The 26270-nt window shown below is 41.9% G+C and overlaps 3 protein-coding genes across 7 annotated transcripts; all 3 read left to right on the forward strand.

Annotated features, from left to right (window-relative positions):
* The first annotated feature begins 668 nt into the window (after nt 1-668).
* On the forward strand, nt 669-14338 carry LOC109464480 (phosphatidylinositol 3,4,5-trisphosphate 5-phosphatase 2A-like). 4 transcript variants are annotated; one of them, XM_019761480.1, is made up of 28 exons: nt 669-984; nt 1865-1928; nt 2383-2515; nt 2834-2945; nt 3463-3603; nt 4011-4113; nt 4904-4948; nt 5113-5196; nt 5473-5598; nt 5996-6122; nt 6407-6495; nt 6711-6813; nt 7203-7399; nt 7494-7611; nt 7721-7817; nt 7965-8103; nt 8607-8706; nt 8972-9060; nt 9351-9432; nt 9573-9662; nt 10006-10073; nt 10206-10263; nt 10479-10561; nt 10959-11046; nt 11252-11348; nt 11508-11572; nt 11880-12514; nt 12929-14338. In XM_019761480.1, exons 1-28 carry the CDS (start codon nt 836-838, stop codon nt 13157-13159), a joined length of 3513 nt encoding a protein of 1170 aa, XP_019617039.1. In that variant the 5' UTR covers nt 669-835; the 3' UTR covers nt 13160-14338. The 4 variants fall into 4 exon arrangements, with proteins under 4 accessions (XP_019617039.1, XP_019617040.1, XP_019617041.1 ...); XM_019761481.1 differs by having other exon boundaries at nt 4011-4107; XM_019761482.1 differs by lacking the exon at nt 4904-4948.
* Nucleotides 14339-16934: 2596 nt separating this feature from the next.
* On the forward strand, nt 16935-20593 carry LOC109464450. 2 transcript variants are annotated; one of them, XM_019761435.1, is made up of 5 exons: nt 16935-17289; nt 17876-18084; nt 18914-18994; nt 19811-19978; nt 20355-20593. In XM_019761435.1, the coding sequence occupies exons 1-5, from the start codon at nt 17271-17273 to the stop codon at nt 20541-20543; spliced, it is 666 nt and encodes a 221-aa protein (XP_019616994.1). In that variant the 5' UTR covers nt 16935-17270; the 3' UTR covers nt 20544-20593. The 2 variants fall into 2 exon arrangements, with proteins under 2 accessions (XP_019616994.1, XP_019616993.1); XM_019761434.1 differs by lacking the exon at nt 18914-18994 and having other exon boundaries at nt 19808-19978.
* A 2502-nt stretch (nt 20594-23095) lies between these two features.
* Nucleotides 23096-25063, forward strand: LOC109464449 (EGF-like repeat and discoidin I-like domain-containing protein 3). Its single transcript, XM_019761433.1, has 4 exons — nt 23096-23611; nt 23840-24012; nt 24242-24385; nt 24505-25063. The coding sequence occupies exons 1-4, from the start codon at nt 23185-23187 to the stop codon at nt 24646-24648; spliced, it is 888 nt and encodes a 295-aa protein (XP_019616992.1). The 5' UTR covers nt 23096-23184; the 3' UTR covers nt 24649-25063.
* Nucleotides 25064-26270: the final 1207 nt, after the last annotated feature.

Here is a 26270-nt window from a genome sequence, read left to right on the forward strand (position 1 = left end):
CACATGTTTGATGCATGTTCAAAGTATTTGCGCACCCCAGATACTGTTGTTCCATGAATTAGTTACACACAAGTTAACTACCTTGATACCATTTAAATCCTTCAGAGCCCTTAATTGGATACTACACACAGTTATGTAGCTGGTTGATGTTTTATTTCAATGAAATTCTAGGGTAGTGGGTTTTCCTAAGTCTAAAATAATTTTAAAGCCACAATATATACCACACCTTGATATAACGTTAACACTTTGCATGACAGACAAGAAGAAATGATCATGCAATTTTAATCTAGCAATACTGTCATTCTACATCGAACTGCTAGATGGCAGTTTGCGCGCACGGTCTCTACCTGATCTGCTGATGATAAAACAGCCAGAGTATTTATTGTACCATGTCTTTTTTGGTGGGTGGGTGGGTGCTGCACTTCAAAATGTTGGCAAAGAGCTGTATTTGATATTGTCTCCTCTGATTACATGATTTTTCCGTGGCCATGTCCCTTCTATGCACCCAATTCAATCTCATAGTACACTACGTACTAGTAAATGGTAAGCATTTCTCACTCAAACCAAGGACATTGTCCTTGCTCAAACACAACGTGCGAAACCGAAAACGATTTACTTTAAACGCCCAACATCTGCTTGGAGATCACGTGACTCCTGTGATCACGACCCGGAAGTCATGGAAGTGTTGGACCTTTTTGCGCAAGCTCCACCAGAAACTTTCTCCGAAGACATGTAATTTTTTTCCTCATCTCCTTGTGCTTTCTTCCTCTCGAAAGTCGTGTACGTTGAAAGATGCTGAACCTAGCCGACCGTAGACCGAGGTAGTACCGTCAACATGCGGCCGGTGCCGCCTGGACAGGTCTGGTACCACGGGAACATCAGCAGGCTCAAGGCGGAAGAACTTCTGGGGAGGGCGAAGAAGGACGGCTGCTTCCTTGTCCGGGACAGCGAGAGCGTAAAGGGAGCCTTCGCCTTGTGTATCCTGTAAGAAAACAAGTTGTTTACCAACATCACCGCTCCATGTATCTTGTCTTTGATATCCCCACGTAAACAATATCGCACATACACATACATAAATGTACACACTTGACACGATAAGATAATTATTACAGAGTGGCGCTGTATATTTGCCAACATCCTGCTGACTTTGGCCTGAGCTCTGCTACACTAGATCAGGAAGTCTGTACACTATAGATAATGGTACCGTGCAGCAAAGGGAAGAACATGGCTTAAAATGTGATGTTCTGTTTATACTACAGCCTCCATAGCAGGGCTCACGTTTTTGGCAACACCACAGGGATGATGAAACATCTTTGTTTTGATTTTTGTTAGTATCTATCTTAGGATATTATGAAAAAAGGCATGCAGTTTTCCTGATATAGCTAGTCCTTGGGTTTGTCAGAAGATGTCAGTTGGCCCAAGAATGGCAGAAATTTCCAAATTTAATGACTTTCATTGTTCTTTATAAGTATTACTTTTTATCCTGGAAGATTAGTCTACCAACAGGTTCAGCTTGGTATGCTTTGATCACATCATCAGAACATACTGTGCCTGCACAGACCCGTAATGTATTGTGCATAGCACTTCAGCAGATCGACTCATTTAAGGTTGTATTCGCGCATTTAAGGATAACGATTTCCGTCTATTAAGTTTTCAAACATTATGTCGTAAAAGATATTGTCTGCAATGACCAAAATTCTGATGCAACGTTGACCAAACATCTAACAAATACTGTGGAAAGTCCGGGTTTTGCACAAGAACAGTACGTTCTGTTGACATACTTGGTCATACTATCTTCTTTAAATATCTGATGATTTTTTTTTATTGTTACCATAACAATTTCCTTGGCATGTTCCCTTTCCAGCTACCATGGAGCAGTGCACCAGTACAGAATCCTGCCTGATGCTGATGAACTACTGGCATTACAGGTTTGTCTGTTGTATTTACTCAGCAGAACTTGGAATACTGAAAAATTGACATGTTCTTAGAACTGTATGTTTGCAGTTGCAGCAGGTGCAGAAAAAAGGAAGTCGGCAAATTATTTGTTTACGGTAATGATAAGTTTGCAGTACAGAATTGACCGCAAAAACTGCAAACATAAAAGTACCACGAAAAAATCAGAAATTGCAGTACTTTTTTCTGCACACCTGCACATTTTTCCGCAGCCCCTGTTTTCAACTTGTCCTTTTGCTTCATTTTTACTTTGAAATGCAAGCCAAAACATTTCAAACCAAAAAGTTAATCATCATGGCCTTACCAATTAAAAAGAAAACAAGATGATATTGTTTGAAGGATGAAAACTCATCTGTGTCTGTGTAAATTCCATAGTTTCCATTCTAAATTATCACACTTCACTGTGATATTGTTTGAATGTGTCGTCAGACCATCCGCGGTGTCCAGGAGCAGAGGTTCACCAGTCTGCAGGACTTGGTGATCCAGAACAGCTCCACAACTGACGTCCTGGTCTGCCCCCTGAAGGAACCTGTACAACAGGACACATCAGAAGAAGACTCTGGTTTGTACATGTGAAAGTTCTTACCTAGCCTCCATTGGTAGGGGACACTGACAGGAAGTTAGGTCAAAGGTCCCATTAAAGGTTATCTCATTTCCAACATTCAGTTTCCTGCTATATGCATGTCTCTTTCCATATAGTTATGCAGAGAGGGAATCAGCAAGAGATTCACAAAAACTCACAATATTTCACAGAAAGAGGATTCTGTTGTACAACAATCTGTTGTACAACAAGGTGTGAAAGTCTCCTTGTTTTGGGTAAGATAATAAATATTATAGAGTTTTATGTGTAACCATCTTTATGACCTCTTTAATATTACAGATGATGATGAAGATGAGGACAGTCTACAGCCTGTAGGAGACTTCTCCAAGTCCAGGACAGACACAGTCTCTCAGGTGTTCCAGATGAGGCTAGAACAACTCAGGTTGTCCAGGTACGCAGCAGCAAAACTGTTTTTTTTTTCATTACTCTCAGAAGCCTAGGTTCTTTCCTGGATTGACATGATTTAAGTTATGATGGCAACAGACACTCAAGACAGACACCCAGTCAGTAAATAAAGTTGGAAAGAGGCCTTGAGGCTGGCTGTTGACAGAGCAAGCTGGAATACCTTGACTGCCTCATGCGTCACAAGACATGAGAGTCTCTAAGTCTGATTAACGTCTTAGTTCTGCAAAGGGGATCTACACGTACTTCTGGAAGAAGTCCACCCATGGATAGTCATTATAGTTTAACAGATTAACCCAAGAAAAATACCTACTATGGTTTTGAAGTCATTCTTTAAAAATACGTTATACCTATTAGTTTTTAATGTATATACTCGTAGTAGAGGGGATTCATTCCTCAAGTTTTGAATTAGTTTTGAATGTGTTTGACATTTGTCTAGGTGTACAGCCAGTATCCTTGTCAGAAGCCCCTGACACAATTTTGAATGATTTTGATTTGGTCGTCAGAGTGGACAATGGTTTTGTTGGTCAGCTGCGGCAGTATGTCCAGCAGGGCCTGCAGCAGGACATGGACAGTCTGCGGACAGGAGGGTCCAACCTGCCACAGCTACACAGGCTGGTGGAGCTGTCTGCACAGGAGTTACATGGGTAAGGGCCACTCACATTCTTACACAAACCAAGGCCTGATTTTAACCAGATACGGGTTCACAGCTTGTAGCATGTTAAGTCTATTGGCTAGCTGTTCTTTCCCCTTAAAAGTAAAGTAACTGTTATGAGTTCAAATCCCAGCTGTGTCACTCATTCAAAATTCATGCTGCTAGACATAAAGCTGTGATCCACTGTTCATTTTACATGTTGTAAAGAGATAGAGGGCTTTCCCTGGTACAATGAACCTGTACATGTTGTACATAGCAGCTGTCTTGTCTGTCACGACTAGTGGAAGAGTAGCTTGACTGTTCATTTTAGGTAAACTGTTTCGAGATCGCTTTAACTTTCTTTTACTTTAATGATCATTAGTAAAAAATACAGTGCTTTTCTGCTCTGTGTTTTCTCAGTCATTTTGAAAGTTTCCTGGCTAAGATGGACACCATGAGACAACTCTTCGACCAAACCACACCTGGGAAAAACAGGAAGGCATCTGATCCCGTCAAGGTACAGGTGTGCTATTGTGACAGTTGTTTTCAGTATTGTCTAACGTTATGTCTAGATCAAGAAAATGCTGCAACTTTTGTATTAAAAATTGGTCTAGCAGATCTAGTAGACATTTTAGAGTACACATCTAGCAGACATTTTAAAGTAATGGGAAAGTAGAAAATAACATGGAAATAGAAAGCTCGAATGAAAAATGCATCTGACTATTTAAGTACATGTATATCCATTCCATAAAACTGTGTTAACCAAGTATCAGACTTTCCCTTAGACTTAGTTTTTGTCAGTCCAGTCAGAAGTTGATGTTTTTAAGTCTCAAGAACCAATAGATTAACTTGATATGGCCAGATTGGTCTGAGCCATTGCAGACTGGGAAGAAATTGCATGTATAAAAGAGTATGTAGTAATCATTGGTCAATGCATAAATCAATTCTTACTTCTGATGTCTGGTTGGTGCAAAACATATTTTCTGTCAAACACATTTCTCTAACCTTATCAAGGTTAGAGAAATGTTATCAAGAGAATCTCTCTCTCTTTGATAGAATAAAACATTACATAAAACAATGATATAATAGATAATGATTCAATGATTGTGTCTAGTGCTGTGTACCTAAACCCACATTTAGGTTCAGGTCCGGATTCAAGTCCAGAGGTTTAGGTTCTGTTCCGGACTTGAAAGTCTGGACCTAAACCCATGGCACATACAAAATTGGATGTTGGCAACCTTGCAATGTTGTTTGGGCAAAACTTTGGCCGACACTTGACGATGCCCGATGGCAATGTTTTCTTCATTTTGCAGCACAGATCTTGCAAGGTTAAATTAGGTGGTTTGGAAAGAAAAGGGGTATGTGACACATTTTTTTTTGTAATAAATCCGGAATTGGTTCTTGACTTTTACATTTTTTGGACTTGAACCTAAATATTTTTACAAGTCTGGAACCAGTGCAGCAAACTGGTACACAGCACTAATTGTTCCCTGTAATGTTAAACTGTTGTTTTTTGAATCAGGATGATCAGGGGCAGTTTGACCTACAGGAGCTTTTAGAGCGCCTGACCACCTGTAAAACTGTCATCACAAGTTTGGAAAGAAAGGTGGGGAAAACAAGTCTTCTTCATGCCTACTCAATTACTATATTTGATAGATTTGCAGTTCTTCAGTGTATAGCCTCTTGTGCAGTGTATACATGTAAGTTAGTTTGTTTGTTTATCCCAAGACAGCTCCATTTTTTAATAGCAAGCAGGTGTCTCCCAATTCATAGTTTCAGTTGGAGAACCAACATATTAAATTTGTGTGGCCCAAAGGTCTTGTTAGTGAAGGGCATGACAATATTGCTGTTTTAAAAATTTTGTTGTTGTTGTTGATTGTAGGCCTCCAAAGTTCTGCAGGAATTTGTCCAACCTGAAGCTGACGGAGACAACAGGACCAAGGAAAACTTCCCAAAGGGAGAAGTGGCCAAGTCACCCCCACCCTCCATTCCTCCCAAGACTTTTGAGGTAAAAAGACATTTTTTAGTTCACCTATTGGTCAGGATTGCAAATAGAAGTGTAAGATTCAGTAACCTTGGGGGGCTTCATTGTGACAACTTAGAATGATTGCTGTTGATAATTGTGTGTATTCTGATACAGCCTATAGTCCCAGACTTTGGCATTCTCTCCCTCTTGGTCAAACTTTTCTCACTCTCCTTCACTCAATACCGCATGCTCCAGGGAGCATAGTGCCTTGCTTAGTTAACTTCCAGCTAGTTCTGTCCTGCCAGGCTGTGGCTACATTAAGACCCATGGTACTCAGGTCTGCGCTTAGCTGGTCTCCCCATCTGCGTATCACTCTCCTGCACAGGCCTAAAAGTTTCTTCTGAACCCTAAGTTCAAATTCTCGTTTCTTTTCTCCCAGGTGCGACAGGAAAGTATGGGTGCCATGAAGACCATACGGCTGATGGTGAAGGTGGACGTCATGAACGGCAAGTTGTACTGTCTCCGCAGTCCCAAGAACCCGGAGGAAGTCTTCACACACAAAAAAAGTAACTATACCGCAATCTTACCACATATTTGTAAAGTAAGAAGATAAAGTGGCATTCCTCTATTGAGGAGTAATGTTTGAGTCTTGGTGAAACACAGGACAGGAGCTTTATATTTCATTGAAGGACAATATGTAAATCCTACCAGTAACATCCAAGATTGAAACCTCCAACCTCTGGGTCCATATTATTCGACCCCCATTGAAAGCACTAGTCTACTATACTGTGATACTTACCACCAATAGTTAGTACACCAAAACATATGACATGTAATTTTTTTTTTTCAGTTTTGCAGTTAGTCAAGTCTCCCAAGGCAAGACTGGGAATTAAGATTGAGGGCCAGAAAGCAAAGTACTTCATTTTTGAGGATGTCAGGGTAGGTATTCCTGCACTAGTGGTAAAGACATGATAGCTGGTGATCTTTCTGCATTTATATCTGCACTTAAAGGAGACCAAGGAAGGGGTCTCTTGTCTGTTGGAAGGTTAAAAGGAAACACAAGAAATCCCATATGAGTGTAAAATGCTATTACATTTGTTTGTGATGTACATGTACAAGGAAGTTTTGTCTCATGCTCAATTTTTCTATTCTAGTCACGAGAGTTGTTCTGTCAGCTCATCCAGCATATGAAGAACATCCACTCAAAGGACAAAGAAGTGGACCAGATCTCTGTCTTTGTAGGAAGCTGGAATATGGGTATGGTTGCATTTCTAATCTAAACCCTCTTTAATTATTGTGTGATGGTAGTTCAGCACCAGGGACAGTGTGTGGTGGTAGTTCAGCACCAGGGACAGTGTATGATGGTAGTTCAGTACCAGGGACAGTGTGTGATGGTAGTTCAGTAGAAGGAACAGTATGTGGTGGTAATTCAGTACCAGGGACAGTGTGTGATGGTAGTTCAGTACCAGGGACAGTGTGTGATGGTAGTTCAGTACCAGGGACAGTGTGTGATGGTAGTTCAGTACCAGGGACAGTGTAGTTCAGCATGGGTCTTTTGGGACCTAAGAAAGATATTGTGTCACCCCCTCAGTATTTTACAGTAAATGGACTATTCCCACTGTAACATTTGTGTTTGTGTTTTTCAGGAGATGCCCCTGCCCCTTCCAATATTTCCTCGTGGTTCAAATGTCAAGGTCAGGGGAAGACGAGAGACGAAACCTTCGCGCTGGTGCCATTTGACGTCTACGTGATCGGTACTCAGGAGTCGGCTGTCGGTGAAAAGGACTGGGTACAGAGGCTTCAGCTGGTGCTATGGGGCCTTGCCGAGATCAAGTACCAACCAGTAAGGACTGCATGAACTGTTTTAGCTGTGATTAATTTGGTGGATGATTGGTTGATTGTCTGATTGATTGTTTGATTAATTGTTGTTGTTGCAGGTTGCAGTCAGCACCCTGTGGGGCATCCGGCTAGTGGTCCTGGTCAAGCCTGAACACCAACACAGGATCAGCCATGTACAGACTAGCTCTGTCAAGACTGGGATAGCCAACGCTTTAGGTACCTTTAAAAACTTTGTACATCGAATAAGAGTATGATTCATTTGTGCTGTACTCCCAGTCTATGTTTTCTAGGTTTTTGTTAAAGACATGTATGATTTTTTTTCCAGGAAACAAGGGAGCTGTTGGTATCTCCTTCCTCTTCTGGGGGACAGCTTTCTGTTTTGTTAACTGTCACTTAACGTCAGGCAACGAGAAATGTGCCAGGTATGTTTCATCAGTATTTATTAGTGTACATATTCCTTGTTACCTCCCTATATGGAGGTTTTGTTTCACGGTGGTATGAAATCTTATTGTTGATTCTTGTTGTGTTCTGTACTTAAATTTTAACGATGAGTCTTGATTTGGTTGCAGACGGAATCAGAATTACCATGACATCTTACGGGGTTTGAACCTGGGGCACCTGAAGCTCGGAGGGTTTGATGTCACGACTCAGTTCCACCACGTCTTCTTCTTAGGAGACCTGAACTACAGGCTGGACCTCCCTGTTCAGGTGAGGAAGGGGGAGGGGGGCATCCTCCAACCTGGCTCATAAAAAAAAAATTTATGAAGATTTGTGGAAGGATTGACATAACAGGTGACTATCACCTTTTCAAGATGTCAAACCTGAGACCAGGCTGTAAGATTTGAACCACTCACACCGGGAACAAACCCTGCTCTTTTCCATAAATGTGTTGGGATCTTAGCTAGGTACTCATTTACACCTGAGTGAAGTGAGGAAAGTCGTGTTTAGTGCCTCTTTCAAGGGCACAAGATTGATGACACGGCAGGATTTAGACCCAGGACCTTTTGATTCCTAGCCGAACACACTACCGTTACACCACATGTCCCCACTCATAACACGTATTTTGTCATACCTGGGCCACAATAATAATATTAGTGTTCCAGCCCATGTGATAACAAGCTGTGGCAAAGAACAGTACAAGAGTCTTGTCTTTTTAGTGGCTGGTGCTATAGAGAATCTTGATTATAATTGTTGAAATATGTCTTTCTCAGGAAATCCTGAAGAAGGTGAATGAGAGAGACTATGAGAGCCTACTGACACAGGACCAACTGAAGGTGGAGCAAGACAAGGGGAAGGTTTTCGTTAGATTCAGTAAGTATTTATTTGTTAGTATGTTTGTGAAAAAAGAAGTTATTAATAGTCAAACTTAAGCACTTAGTACTGCTCCCAACATGATGGTGCAGTGGTGCATACCAACGTCCAATGAAATGTCTGGAAAATCAAGCCAATTAAACAGATGTAAAACAGCAAATTTGGAACACACAAAAGTTATTCTACACAATTGGATGGTAGATGAATATATAGGGCTTATCCATCTATATTTGTCTTCTGAACTTAATCTTTGCTATTTGTCCAGATGAGGAAAATATAACCTTTCCTCCAACTTATCGCTACGAAAGAGGCCATCGCAAGGAATACACCTGGCAGAAGTTTAAGAAGACTGGGGTAATCTCAACATTTTCACTTCTTGATTTTGACCAACAGTATTCTCTAGATTTCTTTTTTGAATTGTAGAAAACATTCATGCATTTACATTTCTACAGTATTCCGAAACTTACAATATCACAAGTTTGTTTGTACAAATACATTGTAGAGCAGAAAAAGTCTTAAGCTAGCTGTTGTAGTGTTAGTATTTTGAATAACATCTTAAAATAAAATCAGATAGTCATCATATACTCCTACTGTGCCATAATGATCAACTAAATACATATTTGTGGGTTTTTTTTTCTTCCAAGATCCGTATCAACGTTCCTTCCTGGTGTGACCGTGTCCTGTGGCGGTCATTTCCTGACACCTACATCACCAGTTTATCCTACGGTGGGTGTTTGTAACACATTTTACACTTTGATTTCTGTTTTTAAGGACTTCCATGATACACCATACAACTGTTTGCCCAATTTTAATACAACATACAGTTTCATCATTCCTGTATCTCAGTCTGTTCTTTGTTATCACAGGATGTACAGAAGACATTGTGACCAGTGACCACTCCCCTGTGTTTGCATCATTTGATGTCGGGATCACCACTCAGTATGTTTCTAAAAAAGGTGAACAGTTTTGTCTGACGCCTTCCACTGGCTTTACATTCTATCTTGTTAATATCCAAAACTGATTTGGTGTTGTGTTAAGACAGTTTCTGTTATACATTGTACCTGTACTGATTTTTTAAATCAATTTGTTAAAATGATTCAACCAGGACCTTCTAAACATCATTGAGTACTGTCTGTCCTAGACTTTGTGTGTGTATGCGTGTGCGTGTGTTTATACAGTGCACTTCCTGTGTGTTCAGTCAGAGGGCATTTACAATGTACCTTCATGAGACTGTTTGCCCCTTTGGAGAGGCTAAAGTTTGCCATGATCTCTGATTGCCTTGCACACATCTATTTGCAGATCTGGGGGGCACTGGTGGGGCAGACAACAAGAAAGTGGAGATTGTGTTCAAGCATATGGATGCCAAGGTAAGGACTGACACCGAGCCACTAATGTTTTACGCTTTATTTACTCTTATATAAATAATAGATTAATGTTAGTAGATCTTTTATAATCTACAAGATGAGATGTGAACAGTAATTGCGTTTCCTTTCTTACAGATGAAAACAAGCAGCAAAACCAGCTTCTATTTGGAGATCCATTCTACTTGTCTGGAGGGTGAGTTTTGTCAAATTCCCTGTCAATGTTGACCTGAACATTTCTATGACTAGTGTGATTTCTGGTATGTTGTCGTCTGTGACCATGTGACCATTGACCTTAATGTGATCTCTGACCCATGTTCTTGCTATCCAATGTGACCTCTGCAACCTGTGCAACCGCTAACCTATATGGTCTCTGCCCTGTCCAATTGTATATCTCTATATTCCCTGTAGGACCATCTCAAAGCACACCAGTAGAAGGGGTGAAGGATGGCGGGAACATCAAAGCATCATGGAGCAACAACCACCTGCCATTGGTAGGCACATTCTGTATCAGTTGGCTTTAGGTAGTACTTATTTTCTGCTCATGCAATGTGCAGGTAGAGCATTGAGTATAACAGTACAAGACTGTGAAAATTGAGTTAAACTAAGCCTGGTAATGGAAGGCATTTCAGCGCCAGCCTACTAATGGAAGGCATATTCAGCACCAAGGACAGGTATTAAGAAGATTACCTGTCATATAAACTGTATACTAGCTATGTGGACAATAAGAATATATATGGACTGTTTACTAACTATATAGAAGACAATAAGGATTGATACTGAGCTCTGACTCCTATGTCTAGGATTGATTACTGTACCCTAAATTGTTCCCTACTGCCATCACTATGGTAGTTTTTCTGATCACCACTCTTGTTTATTACCTGCTCACAGTTGTCACCACTCATCTCTGACTGGGAGTACCTGGAGGAGCAACATCTGCTGCTGTCAGTCAAGTCAGCGGACAGTGACGAGTCATACGGTAACCAAGACTAAACATCTCTTTATTTGTGTAGTACATTGTATTATGTTCCCGTAAGATGTGTGTTCAACTAATACTGTATGTTATATAAATCATAGCTATCTGACAATATTTCCTACTGCATGTGTAATGGCAACTCTCTCTCTGGGCTAAACCACACTTGTATACTGTATTCACTGTATAACCAACGTCTAACATTATACAGGTGAATGCGTGCTGTCCCTGAAGAACATGATCGCCTCCATGCCTCAGCAGTTTGACAGTTTTATCACACATCTGGGCCAGGGCACAGGGACGCTCAGGTATGCAAGTCTGTTGTAACTGATTCCCATGTAGGGTTTTTACTAGAGTCCATCATTGTCATATGACAGAATCTTGTTGCTACTTACAGTAAAAAATTCTAACATGTTGTAGAAGAACACTGTTGGACAGTGATAATTTTCAACATTATGGTTTTCCAGTGGTTGGATGCATGTAAAAGGAGACCAGAGGATACGATCACAGAGAGAGATGTCCCGCAGCTATGGTAAGCCTTCCGTTTGTTCTTCTCTTAGACTGATTGACCAGTCTTGATCATATATAGATGGACATGCACTTTTAGCAGAGCACAAGTTTTAAATCTTGGAGTTGTAGTGTCTCTACTCATTTTGCTGTCATTTGTTTCAGTTGTTGCATTTTTTTTTTAATTTGTTGTGTTCTCATCTCTTTTTATTACCATGGTCAACTGCAAAACATGTCAGAGAATGTTTGATGTATTCTAGTGGTGAAACATGTAGACTCTGTGATTTTACGCAATCCTTATAGTAAACAACATTTTTAACATTATACCACAGAGCTGATCTCCTTCGGAGAGATGGTAGAGGACACCTCAGACCACGTCCAGCCGGCGTCCGGCCGCCGCCTCCTCCAGCCCACCCTCAGCAACCCTCTGGATGGAGCCGCCCACAAACCGGTCACCGCCACTTCATCCCTGACCGCCACCAACGAGATGTACTTCCTCACCAGTGGGGTGGACGACAAACAACCGGACGGAGCATCGCTAACCGACGCTCAACGGAAGAAACCCAAACCAACCCCTCGTAGGAGAGGGAGCTCCTTAGAACGGGAGGTCGGTACGGGAGACTCGTCTGGTCACAAGGTGGACGACGCAATTGTCCTGAAGAAGCAGAGGTCGCACTCGAGTGACCGAAGCGCTGACCCTGTGGACGTTCGGCCGCCTAAGCCTCCGCCCAGGCTGTCCTCCTCCCGGTCGTCATCAGAGCGAAGACCACGAGACAGGAAGTTTGTGGCGGAACCGAAGAACCAGAAACCTGCTGCAGCACCTCCACCTGTGGCACCATACAAGGCACCGCCTGTGGTGAGAGTCACGATGGAAGGTGGTGACGAGGCTGAATCAGACATCCCACCTCCACTACCAGTGAAGAGTCGAGGCAACAGAACATCTACTGCTTCCCTTTCGGATATACCGGTAATGCTGTGTTCTCTGATACTTTGTCATGACTTGTGGTCCCTCATTTACGTCAATGATCTTTGCATTACATTTTGATGGACTAAAACAGATCCCTCAGTTCTCAATTGGCATCCATTTTCATGTGCATAACTTCAGGCCTTTTCTGGAAAAACAGTGCAATACAGATCAATCTAAAACTTAAAGATTCTACTCTCCAAGCAGAGGTTGATGGGGGAAGATCGTTAGCTTTTTATATATGGCCTGTTTTGTTTTGTCTTTTGTTGCTACCCCAACGTGGACACTTTGGCAATGGATACTGCCTGGCCAATTTGATACTATCTTTTTGCCACCCTAGGATTTGCTTGGAGATTAAAGATTCCCCATGTGTTTGCTAACATTTATTTTCAACTCTGACATTTTTTTGTCCGTCAGCTTTCACCGCAGTCCCGGTCCACACAACATCACGAGCAGCAGCTTGCTGATTGGCTGAGCCAGCTCGGACTGATCGTGTACCACGACAAACTGGTTCGAGCCGGATGGGACCGGCTGGAGTTTCTAGACGACATCGCGGAGCAAGACCTGATCGACGTCGGCATGACGATGAAGGAACAGCGCGAACACTTCTTGAGTCAGGTCGAGAAAAGAAAGGAGACGTCTATTTAGTGCCAACACACATGTAGTACACACAACATTCATGAACTGACTCATTAGAATGTAGTAGTCTTAGATTTTAGAAAGAAAAAGTAAAACTGATTGTAAATCAATTATACACATAATTTTTTATTATCATTTTTTTTACAATAATTGAAGATGCTGTCTTCATATGTTTAAGCAATAAAGATAAATATTGCAGGTTATTGACCTGCATGTACATGTATGCTAGAATTTGTGTAACACTGGTGAAAGGTGAGATGTTTATGAAGAGAACTTATTGATCATGAAATTAAATGTAAAGGATAGACAAAGTATCTAAGGGAGAAGGGACCATGGTTGGTGTGGTAATTTTTTAGATTCAGTCATTCCACTTGTTGGCTGTTGGGTGCTTTGTGCAATTTTTTGGGGGGATGAGAGCAGTACTTTTTCCCTTTAGTAGTCACTTAAATGTGTGTATCATGTGTTAAATGGGGTAGTGAGCTTTTGCAACTACTCCCCCTGGGGCCTGTTACAGGTACTGCAGGGAACAAACACTGCACATGGCAGTGGTCATGAAGGTTTGTAATCCTCATGTCTAACCAGCAAGCTTTAAACAGAAAGCTCATTGGTTTTGCTGTGTATCATTGGAGATCCGATACCTGAAAGAGGTGAATATGGTGTTAAATTTGTACAGCGGTGCCTTTCCTAATGTGATAAAAGATATACTGTATTGATATATGCATGGAGGTTCAATCTGATCAACGAGGTTGAAAAGTGGTCTGATACTCTGAATCAATATGCTGGATATATGTGAAGACAAATTTTATAACGTCTGTATTTTAGACATTACAATGGCATTTCTTGTGTTCTTTCTAAATGATGCCTTATAAAGGTGGACAATCATGCCTATGTGCCTCCTGCTATAATCATGATACATATGAATGACGACTTCAGGGTACCGGTAATAATGAACCAACCAGTAGTACTACTTGTACGTACACGTACCTAGTATTTGTTTATACTGCTGCAGGGGTACCTGACACAGTAGCCTGGTATCCAGTCTTATCATGGTAGGGGCGGGTTTTCCTCGGGGCTGCAGGAGCTCTTCCCCGCCCCCTTCAACTAGGTTTCCCGCTAGTTATTTCACGATGGGAGATTGATTAGCCCTACGGTGGGGCAAATCAACTCCCGGGCGTGCCATCTCTATTAGCGTAAGGCCACACCAAGTAAATTTTATGGATGACGTCCTTTGGAGACCCTATATCTAATGCGAGAGGGCGAAAAAAAAACAAGAAGGGCCCTAAAAAACAAGATGCCTAGATTAGAAATATACTAAGAGACGACAAATTGAATGAGGTGACAAAGTGTATACAAGCAAGAAGTCTTTTATTCATCATCAAAACAGCAATAAATCAGGTGGAACAGCAGTTGTCGTCCTGTCCTGTTTCTTTCACATTTTTGCAGGCCTGCAGAAACAAAGCATGTGCTCTTTACCCATTTCGCGTTACGGGTTTCACGTCGATCTAACGATTTGGGGCACTGTCGTGACTCTTTGGTCATAGTTACAGGAAGCGGGATTTCTTGTTTTTTTTCTAGGAACAGGTCAAAATCAATGCGCGCGCGGACGTCATCCATAAAATTTACTTGGTGTGGCCTAATACTCCTACCGGGCGGCCTGTTGGTACTGGGCGGAGGGAAGCTATTACAGCCCCGAAGACACAGCCTGCCCCAACTACCATGCCCCAACCACGATAAGATTGGATACCAGGCTACTGACACAGGGGTGTAGCCTGGGTTCCATCCTGGTTAGTTTACGTCCGCTCCTACAGTCGCTACTGGTTGGTGGTAGCGACTGTAGGAGCGGACGTAAACTAACCAGGATGGAACCCAGGCTAACGGGTGAGCAGCAGTCTACAATTCCACACTTGAATGACACATTCCATCCAAGATTTCGTAGTAGCCGTAGTTTGGTGATCATTTGAATTGGAATTAATATTTAAAAGAAGAATAAGCCTTAACTATGAATTTATATAATTATTCCAAGTTTCAATGTTTTATTTATATCAGCAAAGGAAAATAAATGTACCTACTGTGCCTTAAGGATGTGCCGAAATGATCGTGTATTTTATCTGTCTTACTAAAAGTAGAGAAAGTCTTACACCTTCACCTTTGAATGCTGCGTTACAAAACTATCTTTGCATATATAATAACCGGTATTTCAGCTGGAAGGAAGCGGGTTGCTGACTTCAAGTAGACCAGGAAGAGCCCTAAAATTACTATTGATCTCCAGGAAGTTTTTAGACGTTTTGTCGGCTTTTTGTCAACTTAGATTAAATTATTTTCTGTATCCTGGCATATATACTGAAAGAAAAGCCGACGAAATAGGAAGCCCGACGATACCTCTAAAATGTTATATTTTAAAAACGTCCAGAAACAGGCCTAACCGCCTTTGAGATTAGAAGTGACCTGCACACCTCATAATCGAGTCACATCTCAGGTCTCCCTTATCTCTCACCTGATAGTAACGTTAGCGGCTTTTAAACAGCGTCGCCTGTTAGAAAAGAAGACAAAGAGTTGAGTTTTAGCGGGCATTGGCAGACGATTTTACATTCGAAGTTTCATGCAGTCCCCATGTCCCTTGCTTCCGGGTGAAGTCGCCAAGTCTTTGCACGCATGCCCTCAAGCGTTCTTTTATGCATGGGTATTTGGCTTCATGCATGGAAGCAACTGTACAATGGACAGGCAACACAACATTTCATGCACATGGCAATGTTTTCAAAACCTAAATCTCCCCCGCAACTGCTTTCCTTCAACAGTTCTTGAACAATTCTTGAACATTTTTAAAATTCCAATCATTGCAACGAGGTAATAACGCCAGACAAGGGTCAGGTTTTACCACTGCACCGGAAAAGTTTGATTTACGGCAATGTCTACTCCAGAAGCTGTAAACAGTACTTTTAAGTCCGGTACTATTTACAAAGTAAACATCAGCCGACTTACTGTCACTTGACTACCAATTGTAAACCCAAGCTTAGGACCGTCTACAGAAGATGTATAGTTGATGTCCTTGGTAAACCCAAACTTTTCGTGCAGTATATATGTTTTAGGAAACCAGAGCGAACTCTTGAATTTCACGCATTGCCAATGTGTAACCTTATACTTGTGACGTAAATTCATGTTTACGGTCAACAGTGCCCCCCTCGAGCTCTTGTTGTTGTTTAACATTGCCATGAAATATCACAGCTTTGTGTCCGACAACAAGCCTCAGTACACGAAGCGGTGTGCAGACTAGTGTTTCCGCCACAGTACGGTCGAATTATCCGCTATTTTTAGTAGACACTACGTAATTTCAAGTACCACATGTATTGAGGATGTAGATTTTGTTTAATAAATCCCCATGTTTATTAAGAAAACACCGCGATATCACATGTTTGTTTAATAAATACCTATTGTTTACGACAGCATCATAATACAATGTGTTTGTTTATTAAATCACCATGGTATCAAGGAAACACCATAATATCACCTGTCTGTTTACTACGTCACCATGGTATAAAGAAAACACCATATGTTTCTTTATCATATCACCACCATAATATCGTGTTTGTGTAATAAATCACCATGGTGATCAAGAAAACACCATAATATTACGTGTTTGTTTGATAAATCACCATGGTGATTAACCAAACAACGTGAGATCACGTTTCGTGGCTGGTTATTTCCCGCAACTTCATTTGCATATTGGGGATTTTTTTGGGGGTGCCATGACGTAATGTTTAGCACCTGCCATTGGTCCTATGGAGGTGTCCCAAATTACGGCCACCCTTCTAGAAGCTTGAGAAGTGGTGTAATGTTATGACCAGGAAGAGAAAAAAAGTGGCGTGATCTCGTAGAAAGGAGAATTCTGGGAATACACGGTTTGTTTTTATGCTGACATGCCAATACAACGACTTCATGCCTTGCTTCTAAACAGGGATACCTATATAAATACCCCTGGTGTTGAACAGACGGTGGTCATTATAAAGCGGCATGGTCGTGTGTGCAGGACCAGTATGCACGGAAGAAATCCCCGGGGTGTTACGTTAGCACCTACCTGGCTGAGGTTTGCTGTACTCTGCCTGATACCTGAGCTGTGCATAACATGTCTCCACAAGGGAAAGGTAAGGGTGCATGGTTTCTTTGCATTGCAGTGCAATGGGCAGAATTAAGAATACGCGTACGGTGGCTGCAGTTAAGTTAAAGGTAAAGCAGCTATCCTAAACTGAGGTGAAACATTTTTTTTTTCAAATACAAAGCTACTAGTGGTAGTGCAATGCGACAATGCACGTGTTTTCAGCCAGGCCTACTGGGCCACGCCCACTCTTCTCGAGTGCTGGGTTCTTTTACTATCGGAGTTTTCAAACGTGCATGAGGCCAATACATGACGCTATCCCCGGACGAGGATTTGTACATGTGATGAGGTTGTATGCCTATCGCATCTGCCTCTCAAAATGCCGCGGGCAGTACTAGTATTTAAAAAATTATTATGTTGACGCCCCTTTTCATTTGTTCACCTACTATTCTCGATACGTGTGCTGGGCTCTTTTTACTATCGGAGTTTTCAAACCTGCATGAGGCCAACACATGAAACTTCACCATGCACGAGGATTTAAGCCTTATGATGAGATCCAATTATAGCTGCCTATCAAAATGCAGGAGTAGCATTAATTTAAAATCACGTTGACGCCCCTTTTTATTGTTCGACAGAAGCCCTGCTGTGGACGGTGCTGTTCGTGCCGGTTGCCCGAGCGGTCTGTGCCCTTCCAGCCGCGGGCGACTCCCGCCTAGCGCACCGACAGGCTCGCTCAGCTGCAAACCTCGAGCCCTACCAACCGTGTCAGCGGAGAGGCTTCCGACGGGACCTACAGCTGACAATGAGAGCAATCGCACAGACCAACAACACCATGACGAGGATGGTAAGTAAGCACAGCCGGAGGGCACAACTTTAAGATTAAAATACATGTAGCAAGTATGGCACAAAATACGGTTATTTGCAAGCATTGCTTCCGCACTTAGTTGATGTTTTGCCCTATTATTGTCAAAAATATACGTGCTTCATGGTGTGACTTTGTGGCTACAGCAAAAATTAGATATCACAAACGTAACGTGTGAGCGATGCATGACACCTGTCATCTATTTTTCAATCTCGCCCTTTAAATTTGCATAGGCTACTAAAAGCCTTGCATGTCTTGAAATCACTCAGTATCAAAATGTACAATTGCATGTACCTGGTACGACGTTTGGTTTGCATGTTTGGTTTGTGTTTCTCGAGTGGTGCTAATTTTACCTCTTCGTTAAACTTGAACCCAGTTGAAGTGTTTTTCCTCTCGTGCAGAGCTATTCCCCGGCGGCACTAAGTTCCGCAAGGCTAACGTATTCAGGGGTGCCAGACTGAGAGTATACAGTGCAATTTTAACGGAATACAGTGCAATCGTATTACTAGTAAAATTGCACTGTATACTTGTAAAATTGCACTGTATACTAAATACGATTGCACTGTATTCCGTAAAATTGCACTGTACTAACTTTGTACAGTATTCCGTAATACAATGTATTGCGCTGTATACTAGTAAAATTGCATGTATTCCGTAAAATTGTACTGTATTCCATAAAATTGAACTGTATACTCTGGCACCACTGGTATTGCCGCCGGCTAGCTCTGCATGCATATGAAAGAATATGTGTCTTTTCCCAAGTCAGAACAAGTTTAGTGATGTACGTGTGTTCGCTGTGTTTGTTTATTAGAAAAGGGCCTTCTTTCGCTCTGAATCTTACGACACCGGTTCGATCGCCTGGGATGAGCTCCCCACTACCGACTACCTCCAGGTGAGACGATGTCTTACTTTTTGGCTGACGATTCGTGGGGGAAACGGTATAAGCTTACATGTAACTACCTATATATAACACTAGTACTAAACGTCCAACCAATAGGAATTCCCTTTTACGTGCACCACGTGTACAGCCACGCCTTAAACTTAGCCATTGAACCTGTAGTGGTTCAAATGAACCAAAACATGTTGTTGCCGGAACGGGAAAAACAAACACCATAGATATACTGTCCCCCAGGTTGTAGGGGAATCCCCTTTGATGGTCGGACTTTTCACATTATACATACACCGGAATATACGATAATGCGCTATACAATTATGTATTGTTTTTGCAATTGAGTGAATGGTAAAATGGTTTGGTGTTTTAGAATTCTATACAATTACCGAAATATACAATTATAAGAAATACAAATAAGTGGAATCTACTGTACTATAGTCCAGGCGTAGCCTAACCTGGGTGCTCCTTGCATTCGCTAGCCCGAAAAGAAAATCTTCGGGCCAGTAAGTGCAATGTGTTACTCTCCAAGCAGAGGTTGTGGGGGAATGATCGTTACATTTTTATATATGGCCGTTTTTTTTTGGTCCTGATCCCCACCCGTCGGTGGCCGCGGAGCTTCTCTGGCTAATGGATACTGCCCGGCCAATTTGATACTGTCTTTTTGCCACCGAGAGGGATCTGCTTGGAGATTACAAGGTGTCCCGTAGCGCTGAATCGGATGGCACCCAGACTAGTTCAGGGTTAATTTCCTGTAACTTTCCGAACATGCATAACTTGAACACTGTTTTTAATGGAAACCTGTACATTATTTAGCAGGACGGCGGGCTGGTTCCCCTGTTCCGTAACCTGAGCCGCTACCAGGTGGCCTTCCCTGACGTCATTCTCCAAGCACGTCGTCTACCTGGCTACAGCGCCACCCTGCGGCGGTCAATGAACAACACCAACCACGTCCTGAACAACTTACTGTATAAGCTGAACCTGACGGTAAGAACAGTTGAGAAACCACCATGATCCCAAAAGATAAAAACTCAGCCATAACTTCCCATCAGTAATTGGTGCACATTGTTTTGTACAGTTTTCAAGTTACAGTAATTTTTACTTTACCCGGGGATTGTGAATTTGTGAAGTATCATTGTCAGCATGCCTGTGCGTCTGTCCGTTTTTTGTGTGTTTTTGTAGTTTAATACTACGGAACAGTTTATAGATGAGAAAATAGTTTATTCATTGAAAACTAACACTAGCAGCTTAAATTGCTTAATTGTGGCTTGTACAGTGTTTAGAAGAGTCACAAGACAATGTGGAAAAGGGGGAAGTTTGTCATCTATCTGATCAGCCTTGGTGTTGTTCTTGAACCTCTCAGATGACGGTGGCGGGAGAGTTGGGCGAGGCCACTGTGCCACAGGGGTGGACAGCAGACCCCGTGCCCCTCCCAGACGTGGGAGACAACCTGTACGATCACTACATCCGGGACTTCGTGTTCCTCCACTGGCTTCACGAGATTCTGGACCTGCTGCGAGACGAGCTCGTGACCAGACTGGAGAGATGTTAGGCCATGTTAATTTGATTATATGGATGACATCCACTGGGAACCCCAAAACTGATGCGAGCGTGCTAATAAACAAAAAGTTTGGCAAAAAAAAAAAAATTTGCTTTCATTATGAAATCTACGTGGTTATGAAGGTTGAACAAATGATACAAAGTATGGTATTGCGAATAATCTACTCTTCAAATTCATTTCTTTAAATTTTCGTTTTTCTTTGGATTTTGGCATTCTACGACATTGGTATCGTTTTCCAATATCTTTTTGCAACTTAAGGTATTATACATTTGCTCATTTTGCAACTGTTTTGTACGATTTACAGTATGGTTGAAACCTTTTTTTAAACGGCCGAAAATTCATGCGCGCGTGGATGTCAACTATATAATCAAATCAACATGGCCTTAGAAACGTACTAGTATAAATCTCCAAGCAGATGTTTGGGTGGAAGATGACTGTAGATCACTTTACAAACATCTCCCAGCCTACTCTGAAACTAAGCAGAGTTTTGGGTTTTGGCTTATTTCTTGCTGTGTTTTGGGGCTTTCGGGCTTTCTTTTTTGTACTGATATGTCTTTTTTACGCCAACCTGATATCTTTTTTTGCCGTAAAAAAGATACAAGTGCAAAAACAAGCCTGATAAAAAAGCCTAAAACTCGCTAAAAAATAAGCCAAAACCCAAACCTCTGCTTGGAGAGTACTCCCACCCCAGCATCGGCAAGTGCTAAGGAACAACTGCTACATGACAGTTCCTATGCTATGAGATCATCACATGCTAGTTGGGAATTTGTATATGCATGTTGAAGTTTGCAGACAAGTCCTATGTAGGCACTATGTGCCAATTAACGTACATGGTAACCATGAATCGTATGTCTCGTTACAGAGACGGAAGATGAACCTCATACCGTATGTATACCTCAAGAGTGACACTAACAAGTGCAAAAGTATTGTTGCTATGTAACAGTTAGTTCCTACGATTATGTATCAAATACTGGGTGTTGCTATAATATAGTAAAAAGTTACCGTTTGTATATAGTGTTTTTTAAAATTTTATCTATAGCTATACTTGACGAGGTCAAGGGATAGGTAAGGTGAGATAATAGCTATACTTTCTTGACTTTTTTTTTAATTTGAACTTTATTACCTCCGGGGAAGGAGATATCCTTCCGCGAGGAGGTTTTACTATGGTTCGAAACATTTCTGTCAGCAGCTGTTTCTCGCGATCGGCTGGACGGATTGGTCTGTTGTTCGGTATACGTATTGCTATTGGGCTGCAGATGATGCAGAACGTTTTTGTTTAATTGCATATGTGTTTATGGGCGTCGAAATAAAAGGTTTTTAAGTGCTGCGGACACCCCCGCCATGCTGAAAATGGAATTTACCATCTTGTTAAGGAATGGGGAGGTTGCAGTTTTGGGTCTTAGGATTTAAAAGGGGTCAAACAGAGGGGTGTCTGGTTCCGATAAAAAATTTGGGTGACGGAGCAGCAATGACGGCGGGGGTAATGGCGCGGGTGACGGTGCAGGCTGTCAGACACGTTAATCAACAGTCCATACCAAACCAACCGTCAGTAGCCATCGTTTAAACACATACAAACATATTACGCACATAACTTTCATACTACACACAAACAAATAACCTAAACCAATAGAATACAAAAAAAACCCGGAGGTTTGAAATCTACGATTTTCCTTGTTCATTTTATAATAAGGAATCAAAGAGTTTGCTTTTTGGTATGAAAACTGATGGCTAAAACGTTTAGTAAACTGCTTTAGGAAGCCTTATGTATGTGTAAGTTTGCGGACATGCCTAATTGTCATTGTTTTAAATGACGTAGGCACTATGTGTCAATAATATACGTTTAATTTTTTAATTTAAACTTTATTCATTTTATCTATAAGGAATCAAAGGTCCATAGAGTTTTCTTTTGGTATGCGAAATGCTGAACGTTTTTGTATACGGCTTTAACAAGTCTAACTTGTGGAAGTTTGCGGACTTGCCTAATTGTCCTTGTTTTAAATGACGTACGTAGGCACTATGTGTCAATAATGTACATGGTGTCCATGAATGGTATGTCTCGTTACAGAGATAGAGTTAGAAAAAAGCAACTGTTTTACTAATGTTTTAAGACAATTTCCCAAACCGATTCATATATGTTTTAGTTTATTCGTATGGCTTTTATAACTTTCGTATGAATACCTACTAAGATTTATGTCGGAGAGTAGTCTGAATTATGGGTCATAGAAAGCTAGCATGTACATGAAAGGCCCCAGTGAGAAATAAAGTGTGTGAGAAATGAACATACTCTCCTTACTCATATGTTGTAGAGCCACGTTCTTGTTGTGACAGTGTGGTGGATGAGTTCGGGCTGGTATTGTGGAGGTATGTGATCGAAGAACTCTAGTCGGAACTTGTTCCTCCCGACTGTAATGATATACCCTATCTACTGGAACAATTTCTTATCATACGGGTGCAGATTTCGACAAAGGGCACGTCTTGTGGTTTCCTGTCAACAAACTGCCGGAAAGGACCAGGGTAAACTTCAAATCAATCAACGGGTCAACTACGGGACACAGCTCTTATCAGAACCGCAATACGATTCACTCGTTCCTCTATTCCATAAGGCAAGGATCAGAGTTTCTTTTCCGAGAAGATGGCACAAATAGGTGTGAAAGTCGCGTTGATGGTTGCAACGTGTATTTGCTCGACTGTGTGCGACACACAGCCCCAACCTCACGCGTCGTGGGCGGCGGAGGAGAGTCCAGAGCTCCACGGCAAGGCTCCTAACGTCCACTGCTCCTGTAACTGCGCCCTGCCGACCCAAACCGACCGCCAGACATGCGAGAGCGTCGCCAGCATGAAGTCGGACCTGGACGCGCTCCTGACGTGGAAGGGTGTCGCTACGAACCACCTGCATCATCTCAAGAACTCCTTACAAATGGTTCACAAACGTCTGGACAACTTCTCGGAGAAAGGGTGTTCTCAAGAATCTGCTGAATCGTCGCTCATTGAAGACATCGTGGCCAACATCAGCCACAAGATAGAAGAGGCGACGGAAAATATCATCTTCAACGTTAAAGGTGGGTGAACTGGGGCTTTTCACGTATGAATAGTGGTTGGTTGTAGTGGGTTAGCTTCAGTCTATCTATATCTGACAAAACGGAATAGACCCTAGTTCTAGACGGAAATTTTAAGCGTGATTTAAAGCTGACACGTCGATTGTAAGAAGAAGCCGTTAGTTTCATCATTCACAGGGGGTGTGCTCATTCGAGGGTACTTATAAATGACTGCATAATGTACCGGTGCAGGTCCGCATCCCCTGGGGGTCGAGTCAGGTGAGATCCCGGACGCCCAGATCTACGCGTCGTCAGAGTTCGATGGCCAACACGGGGCGAGGAGGGCCCGACTGTTTACGGTGCCGGATGAGGACGGCACTGGGGCGTGGTGCGCGAAATACAACGACGCCGACCAGTGGCTCCAGGTATCTACACATGTACTCGAGCTCGCGTATAACTCTCTCTGTGTGTGTGTGTGTGTGTGTTTACGTGTGTCTGTGTGTGTTGGTACACGTGTGTGTTTGTGTGTGTGTGCGTGCGCGCGTATGTGTGTCACGGTCTCTGTGTGTGTGTGTCACGGTTTGTGTTTGTACACGCGTGTGTGTGTGTGTGTGTGTGTGTGTATGATTTATTATGGCCACATTTCATTCTCAGGTTGACCTAGGAAAGCCTGCCGAGATATGGGGCGTGGTCACCCAGGGTCGCTTTGGTTCGGAACAGTGCGTGACAGCTTACAAACTCAACTATAGCATGAATGGCCTCTTCTGGAGGCCCTACGAGGCCTCTGGTCGACAGAAGGTACTAGTATTTTCAATTCTTTTCACAATATTTTGTTTATTATTTTTGTTTTTGATGACAGAATAACGAGGGTACAAACATTCGGCCATCAGTCTCAATCAGAGGAAATGTTTTACCAGGTGTTCCAAGGTAATGAAGACGCCAACACGCTGCAGCGCCACCTGTTTGCCAATCCGGTTACTGCACGCTACGTCCGATTCTTGATCCAGGCGTGGAGAAACCACATCTGTATGAGGATGGAAGTACTGGGCAGATATAAGTAAGCTATTATTGAATAATCGGGCAATCATAGCCTTCCTGACAGTGTTTATTATACTATATAACGCATATAAACATTGTAGAAGTATGCATTTAGCTGGTTGCGGTTGGTATATATAATGTTACACTTTCAAAAACATTATACAGAGCAAAAGGCTTGTCTACATTTACTAGCATGTGTACAGTCAAATAGTTATGACGTTCATAAAAGTACATTGCGACATTATTATCCATTATTTCTGAGCTTTCTTTACACTTTACACCATTAAAATACTTGATCTCATGTTCTTTCAAACATGACTGTAGTTGCATACACAACAGAATTTGCTAACAATGGCTATGAATTTTAACGATGTACAAATGTACATCCAAATACATGAATAAAGATCAGCTAAGTGCACATGGTATAATAGTACCTTATTCCCCTTACATGTACGTGTATCACATTGTTTGTTATATATAAAAGTTAGTACTACATAAAATGTACCTTATTGTATATATTACATATTTTGGAGGTGGATTTATGGTTCAATCTTTCATTCAGTTCATTCATTATTTCATGTTAACAGTGCATGTATATCCAAGAAATACCACTGTATAAGAAGGTACAATGTCAGTCTGTACATGTAAACTGCAGGGTTGCTTTGTTAGGTGAATGTATTGGAAGGAAAGTCCCATAACCAAGGGAATGGAGCAATGTAGCAATGTGTGGACGTCACACCAAACTGATGCCAAAGTATCAAGAACATGCAATGAAAAAGGCCATTTCATAAACATGACAAGTCCATCCCTGTCTTTGGTGCTGTATGTGCCATTCGTGTCCTTGGTGCTGACAAGACCATCCCTGTCCTTGGTGCTGACAAGACCATCCCTGTCCTTGGTGCTGTACACACCATCTCTGTCCTTGTGCTGACAAGCACATGCCTGACTGTCTTTGGTGCTGTACACACCATCCCTGTCTGTCCTTGTTGCTTTATGTGCCATGTCTGTCCTTGGTGCTGAAAACGTCCTTCATTAAGAACATGCTGCATTGTGTACAGTGGGGTTTTGGACATCACTCACATTCTTGTGGCAAATGAAGTATGCATGAGGCAGATCCTTCAAAGTGCTATAGGCTTCACTCTCGTTTGAATATGGAACAATGGCTTCTAACATTCCCTTTGAAGTCATAGATCAGTACTACGTACATACAGAGAGTTCTGGTCAGTCCACCAGTCATTGTGGTCTGCATGTGGAGTTCCCAACCACTACATTTTTCTAAACGTCCTTGCCCCAGCCCACTGTCTTACATATACATGCTATGGAGTTTAATGGAGGTTAAAGAGATGCAGATCATTTGGCTTGTTGTCACCTATAGTAAGCATTGAAGTGTTGGTGTAACGTTCCTCTCATTGCTACTGTACATTTTCTGACAATTCCAGAGCTTGACAGTCAAATCTCATTGCTTCACTCCTGCAAGTTCACGAGACTGTCACCTCCCTATCCCCGCTACATTTATCTCAATATCAATGTTCTCCCTCATTGAACTGAATGTTTGTATCTGCTATGATTGGGTTACAGTATGCTGTACATTGGATGAGATACTAATATATTTTTCTACCATTCTATCTTGTATACCTGAATCTGT

This window comes from Branchiostoma belcheri, unplaced genomic scaffold, assembly GCF_001625305.1.
Source record: "Branchiostoma belcheri isolate BF01 breed outbred unplaced genomic scaffold, Haploidv18h27 scaffold139, whole genome shotgun sequence".
Classification (NCBI taxonomy): Eukaryota; Metazoa; Chordata; class Leptocardii; order Amphioxiformes; family Branchiostomatidae; genus Branchiostoma; species Branchiostoma belcheri.

What these genes read in the sequence shown, in the direction of transcription:
- LOC109464449 (XM_019761433.1), top strand. Translation starts at nt 23,185, where the DNA reads ATGGCACAAATAGGTGTGAAAGTCGCGTTGATGGTTGCAACGTGTATT. An exon ending in ACGCCGACCAGTGGCTCCAG is followed by an intron (nt 24,013 to 24,241) that starts GTATCTACACAT and finishes TTTCATTCTCAG; the next exon opens with GTTGACCTAGGAAAGCCTGC. An exon ending in AGGCCTCTGGTCGACAGAAG is followed by an intron (nt 24,386 to 24,504) that starts GTACTAGTATTT and finishes ATGTTTTACCAG; the next exon opens with GTGTTCCAAGGTAATGAAGA.
- LOC109464480 (XM_019761480.1), top strand. Translation starts at nt 836, where the DNA reads ATGCGGCCGGTGCCGCCTGGACAGGTCTGGTACCACGGGAACATCAGC. An exon ending in GAAGGTTTTCGTTAGATTCA is followed by an intron (nt 8,707 to 8,971) that starts GTAAGTATTTAT and finishes CTATTTGTCCAG; the next exon opens with ATGAGGAAAATATAACCTTT. An exon ending in GCAACAACCACCTGCCATTG is followed by an intron (nt 10,562 to 10,958) that starts GTAGGCACATTC and finishes ACCTGCTCACAG; the next exon opens with TTGTCACCACTCATCTCTGA.
- LOC109464450 (XM_019761435.1), top strand. An exon ending in ACAACACCATGACGAGGATG is followed by an intron (nt 18,085 to 18,913) that starts GTAAGTAAGCAC and finishes TTTGTTTATTAG; the next exon opens with AAAAGGGCCTTCTTTCGCTC. An exon ending in CCACTACCGACTACCTCCAG is followed by an intron (nt 18,995 to 19,810) that starts GTGAGACGATGT and finishes ATTATTTAGCAG; the next exon opens with GACGGCGGGCTGGTTCCCCT.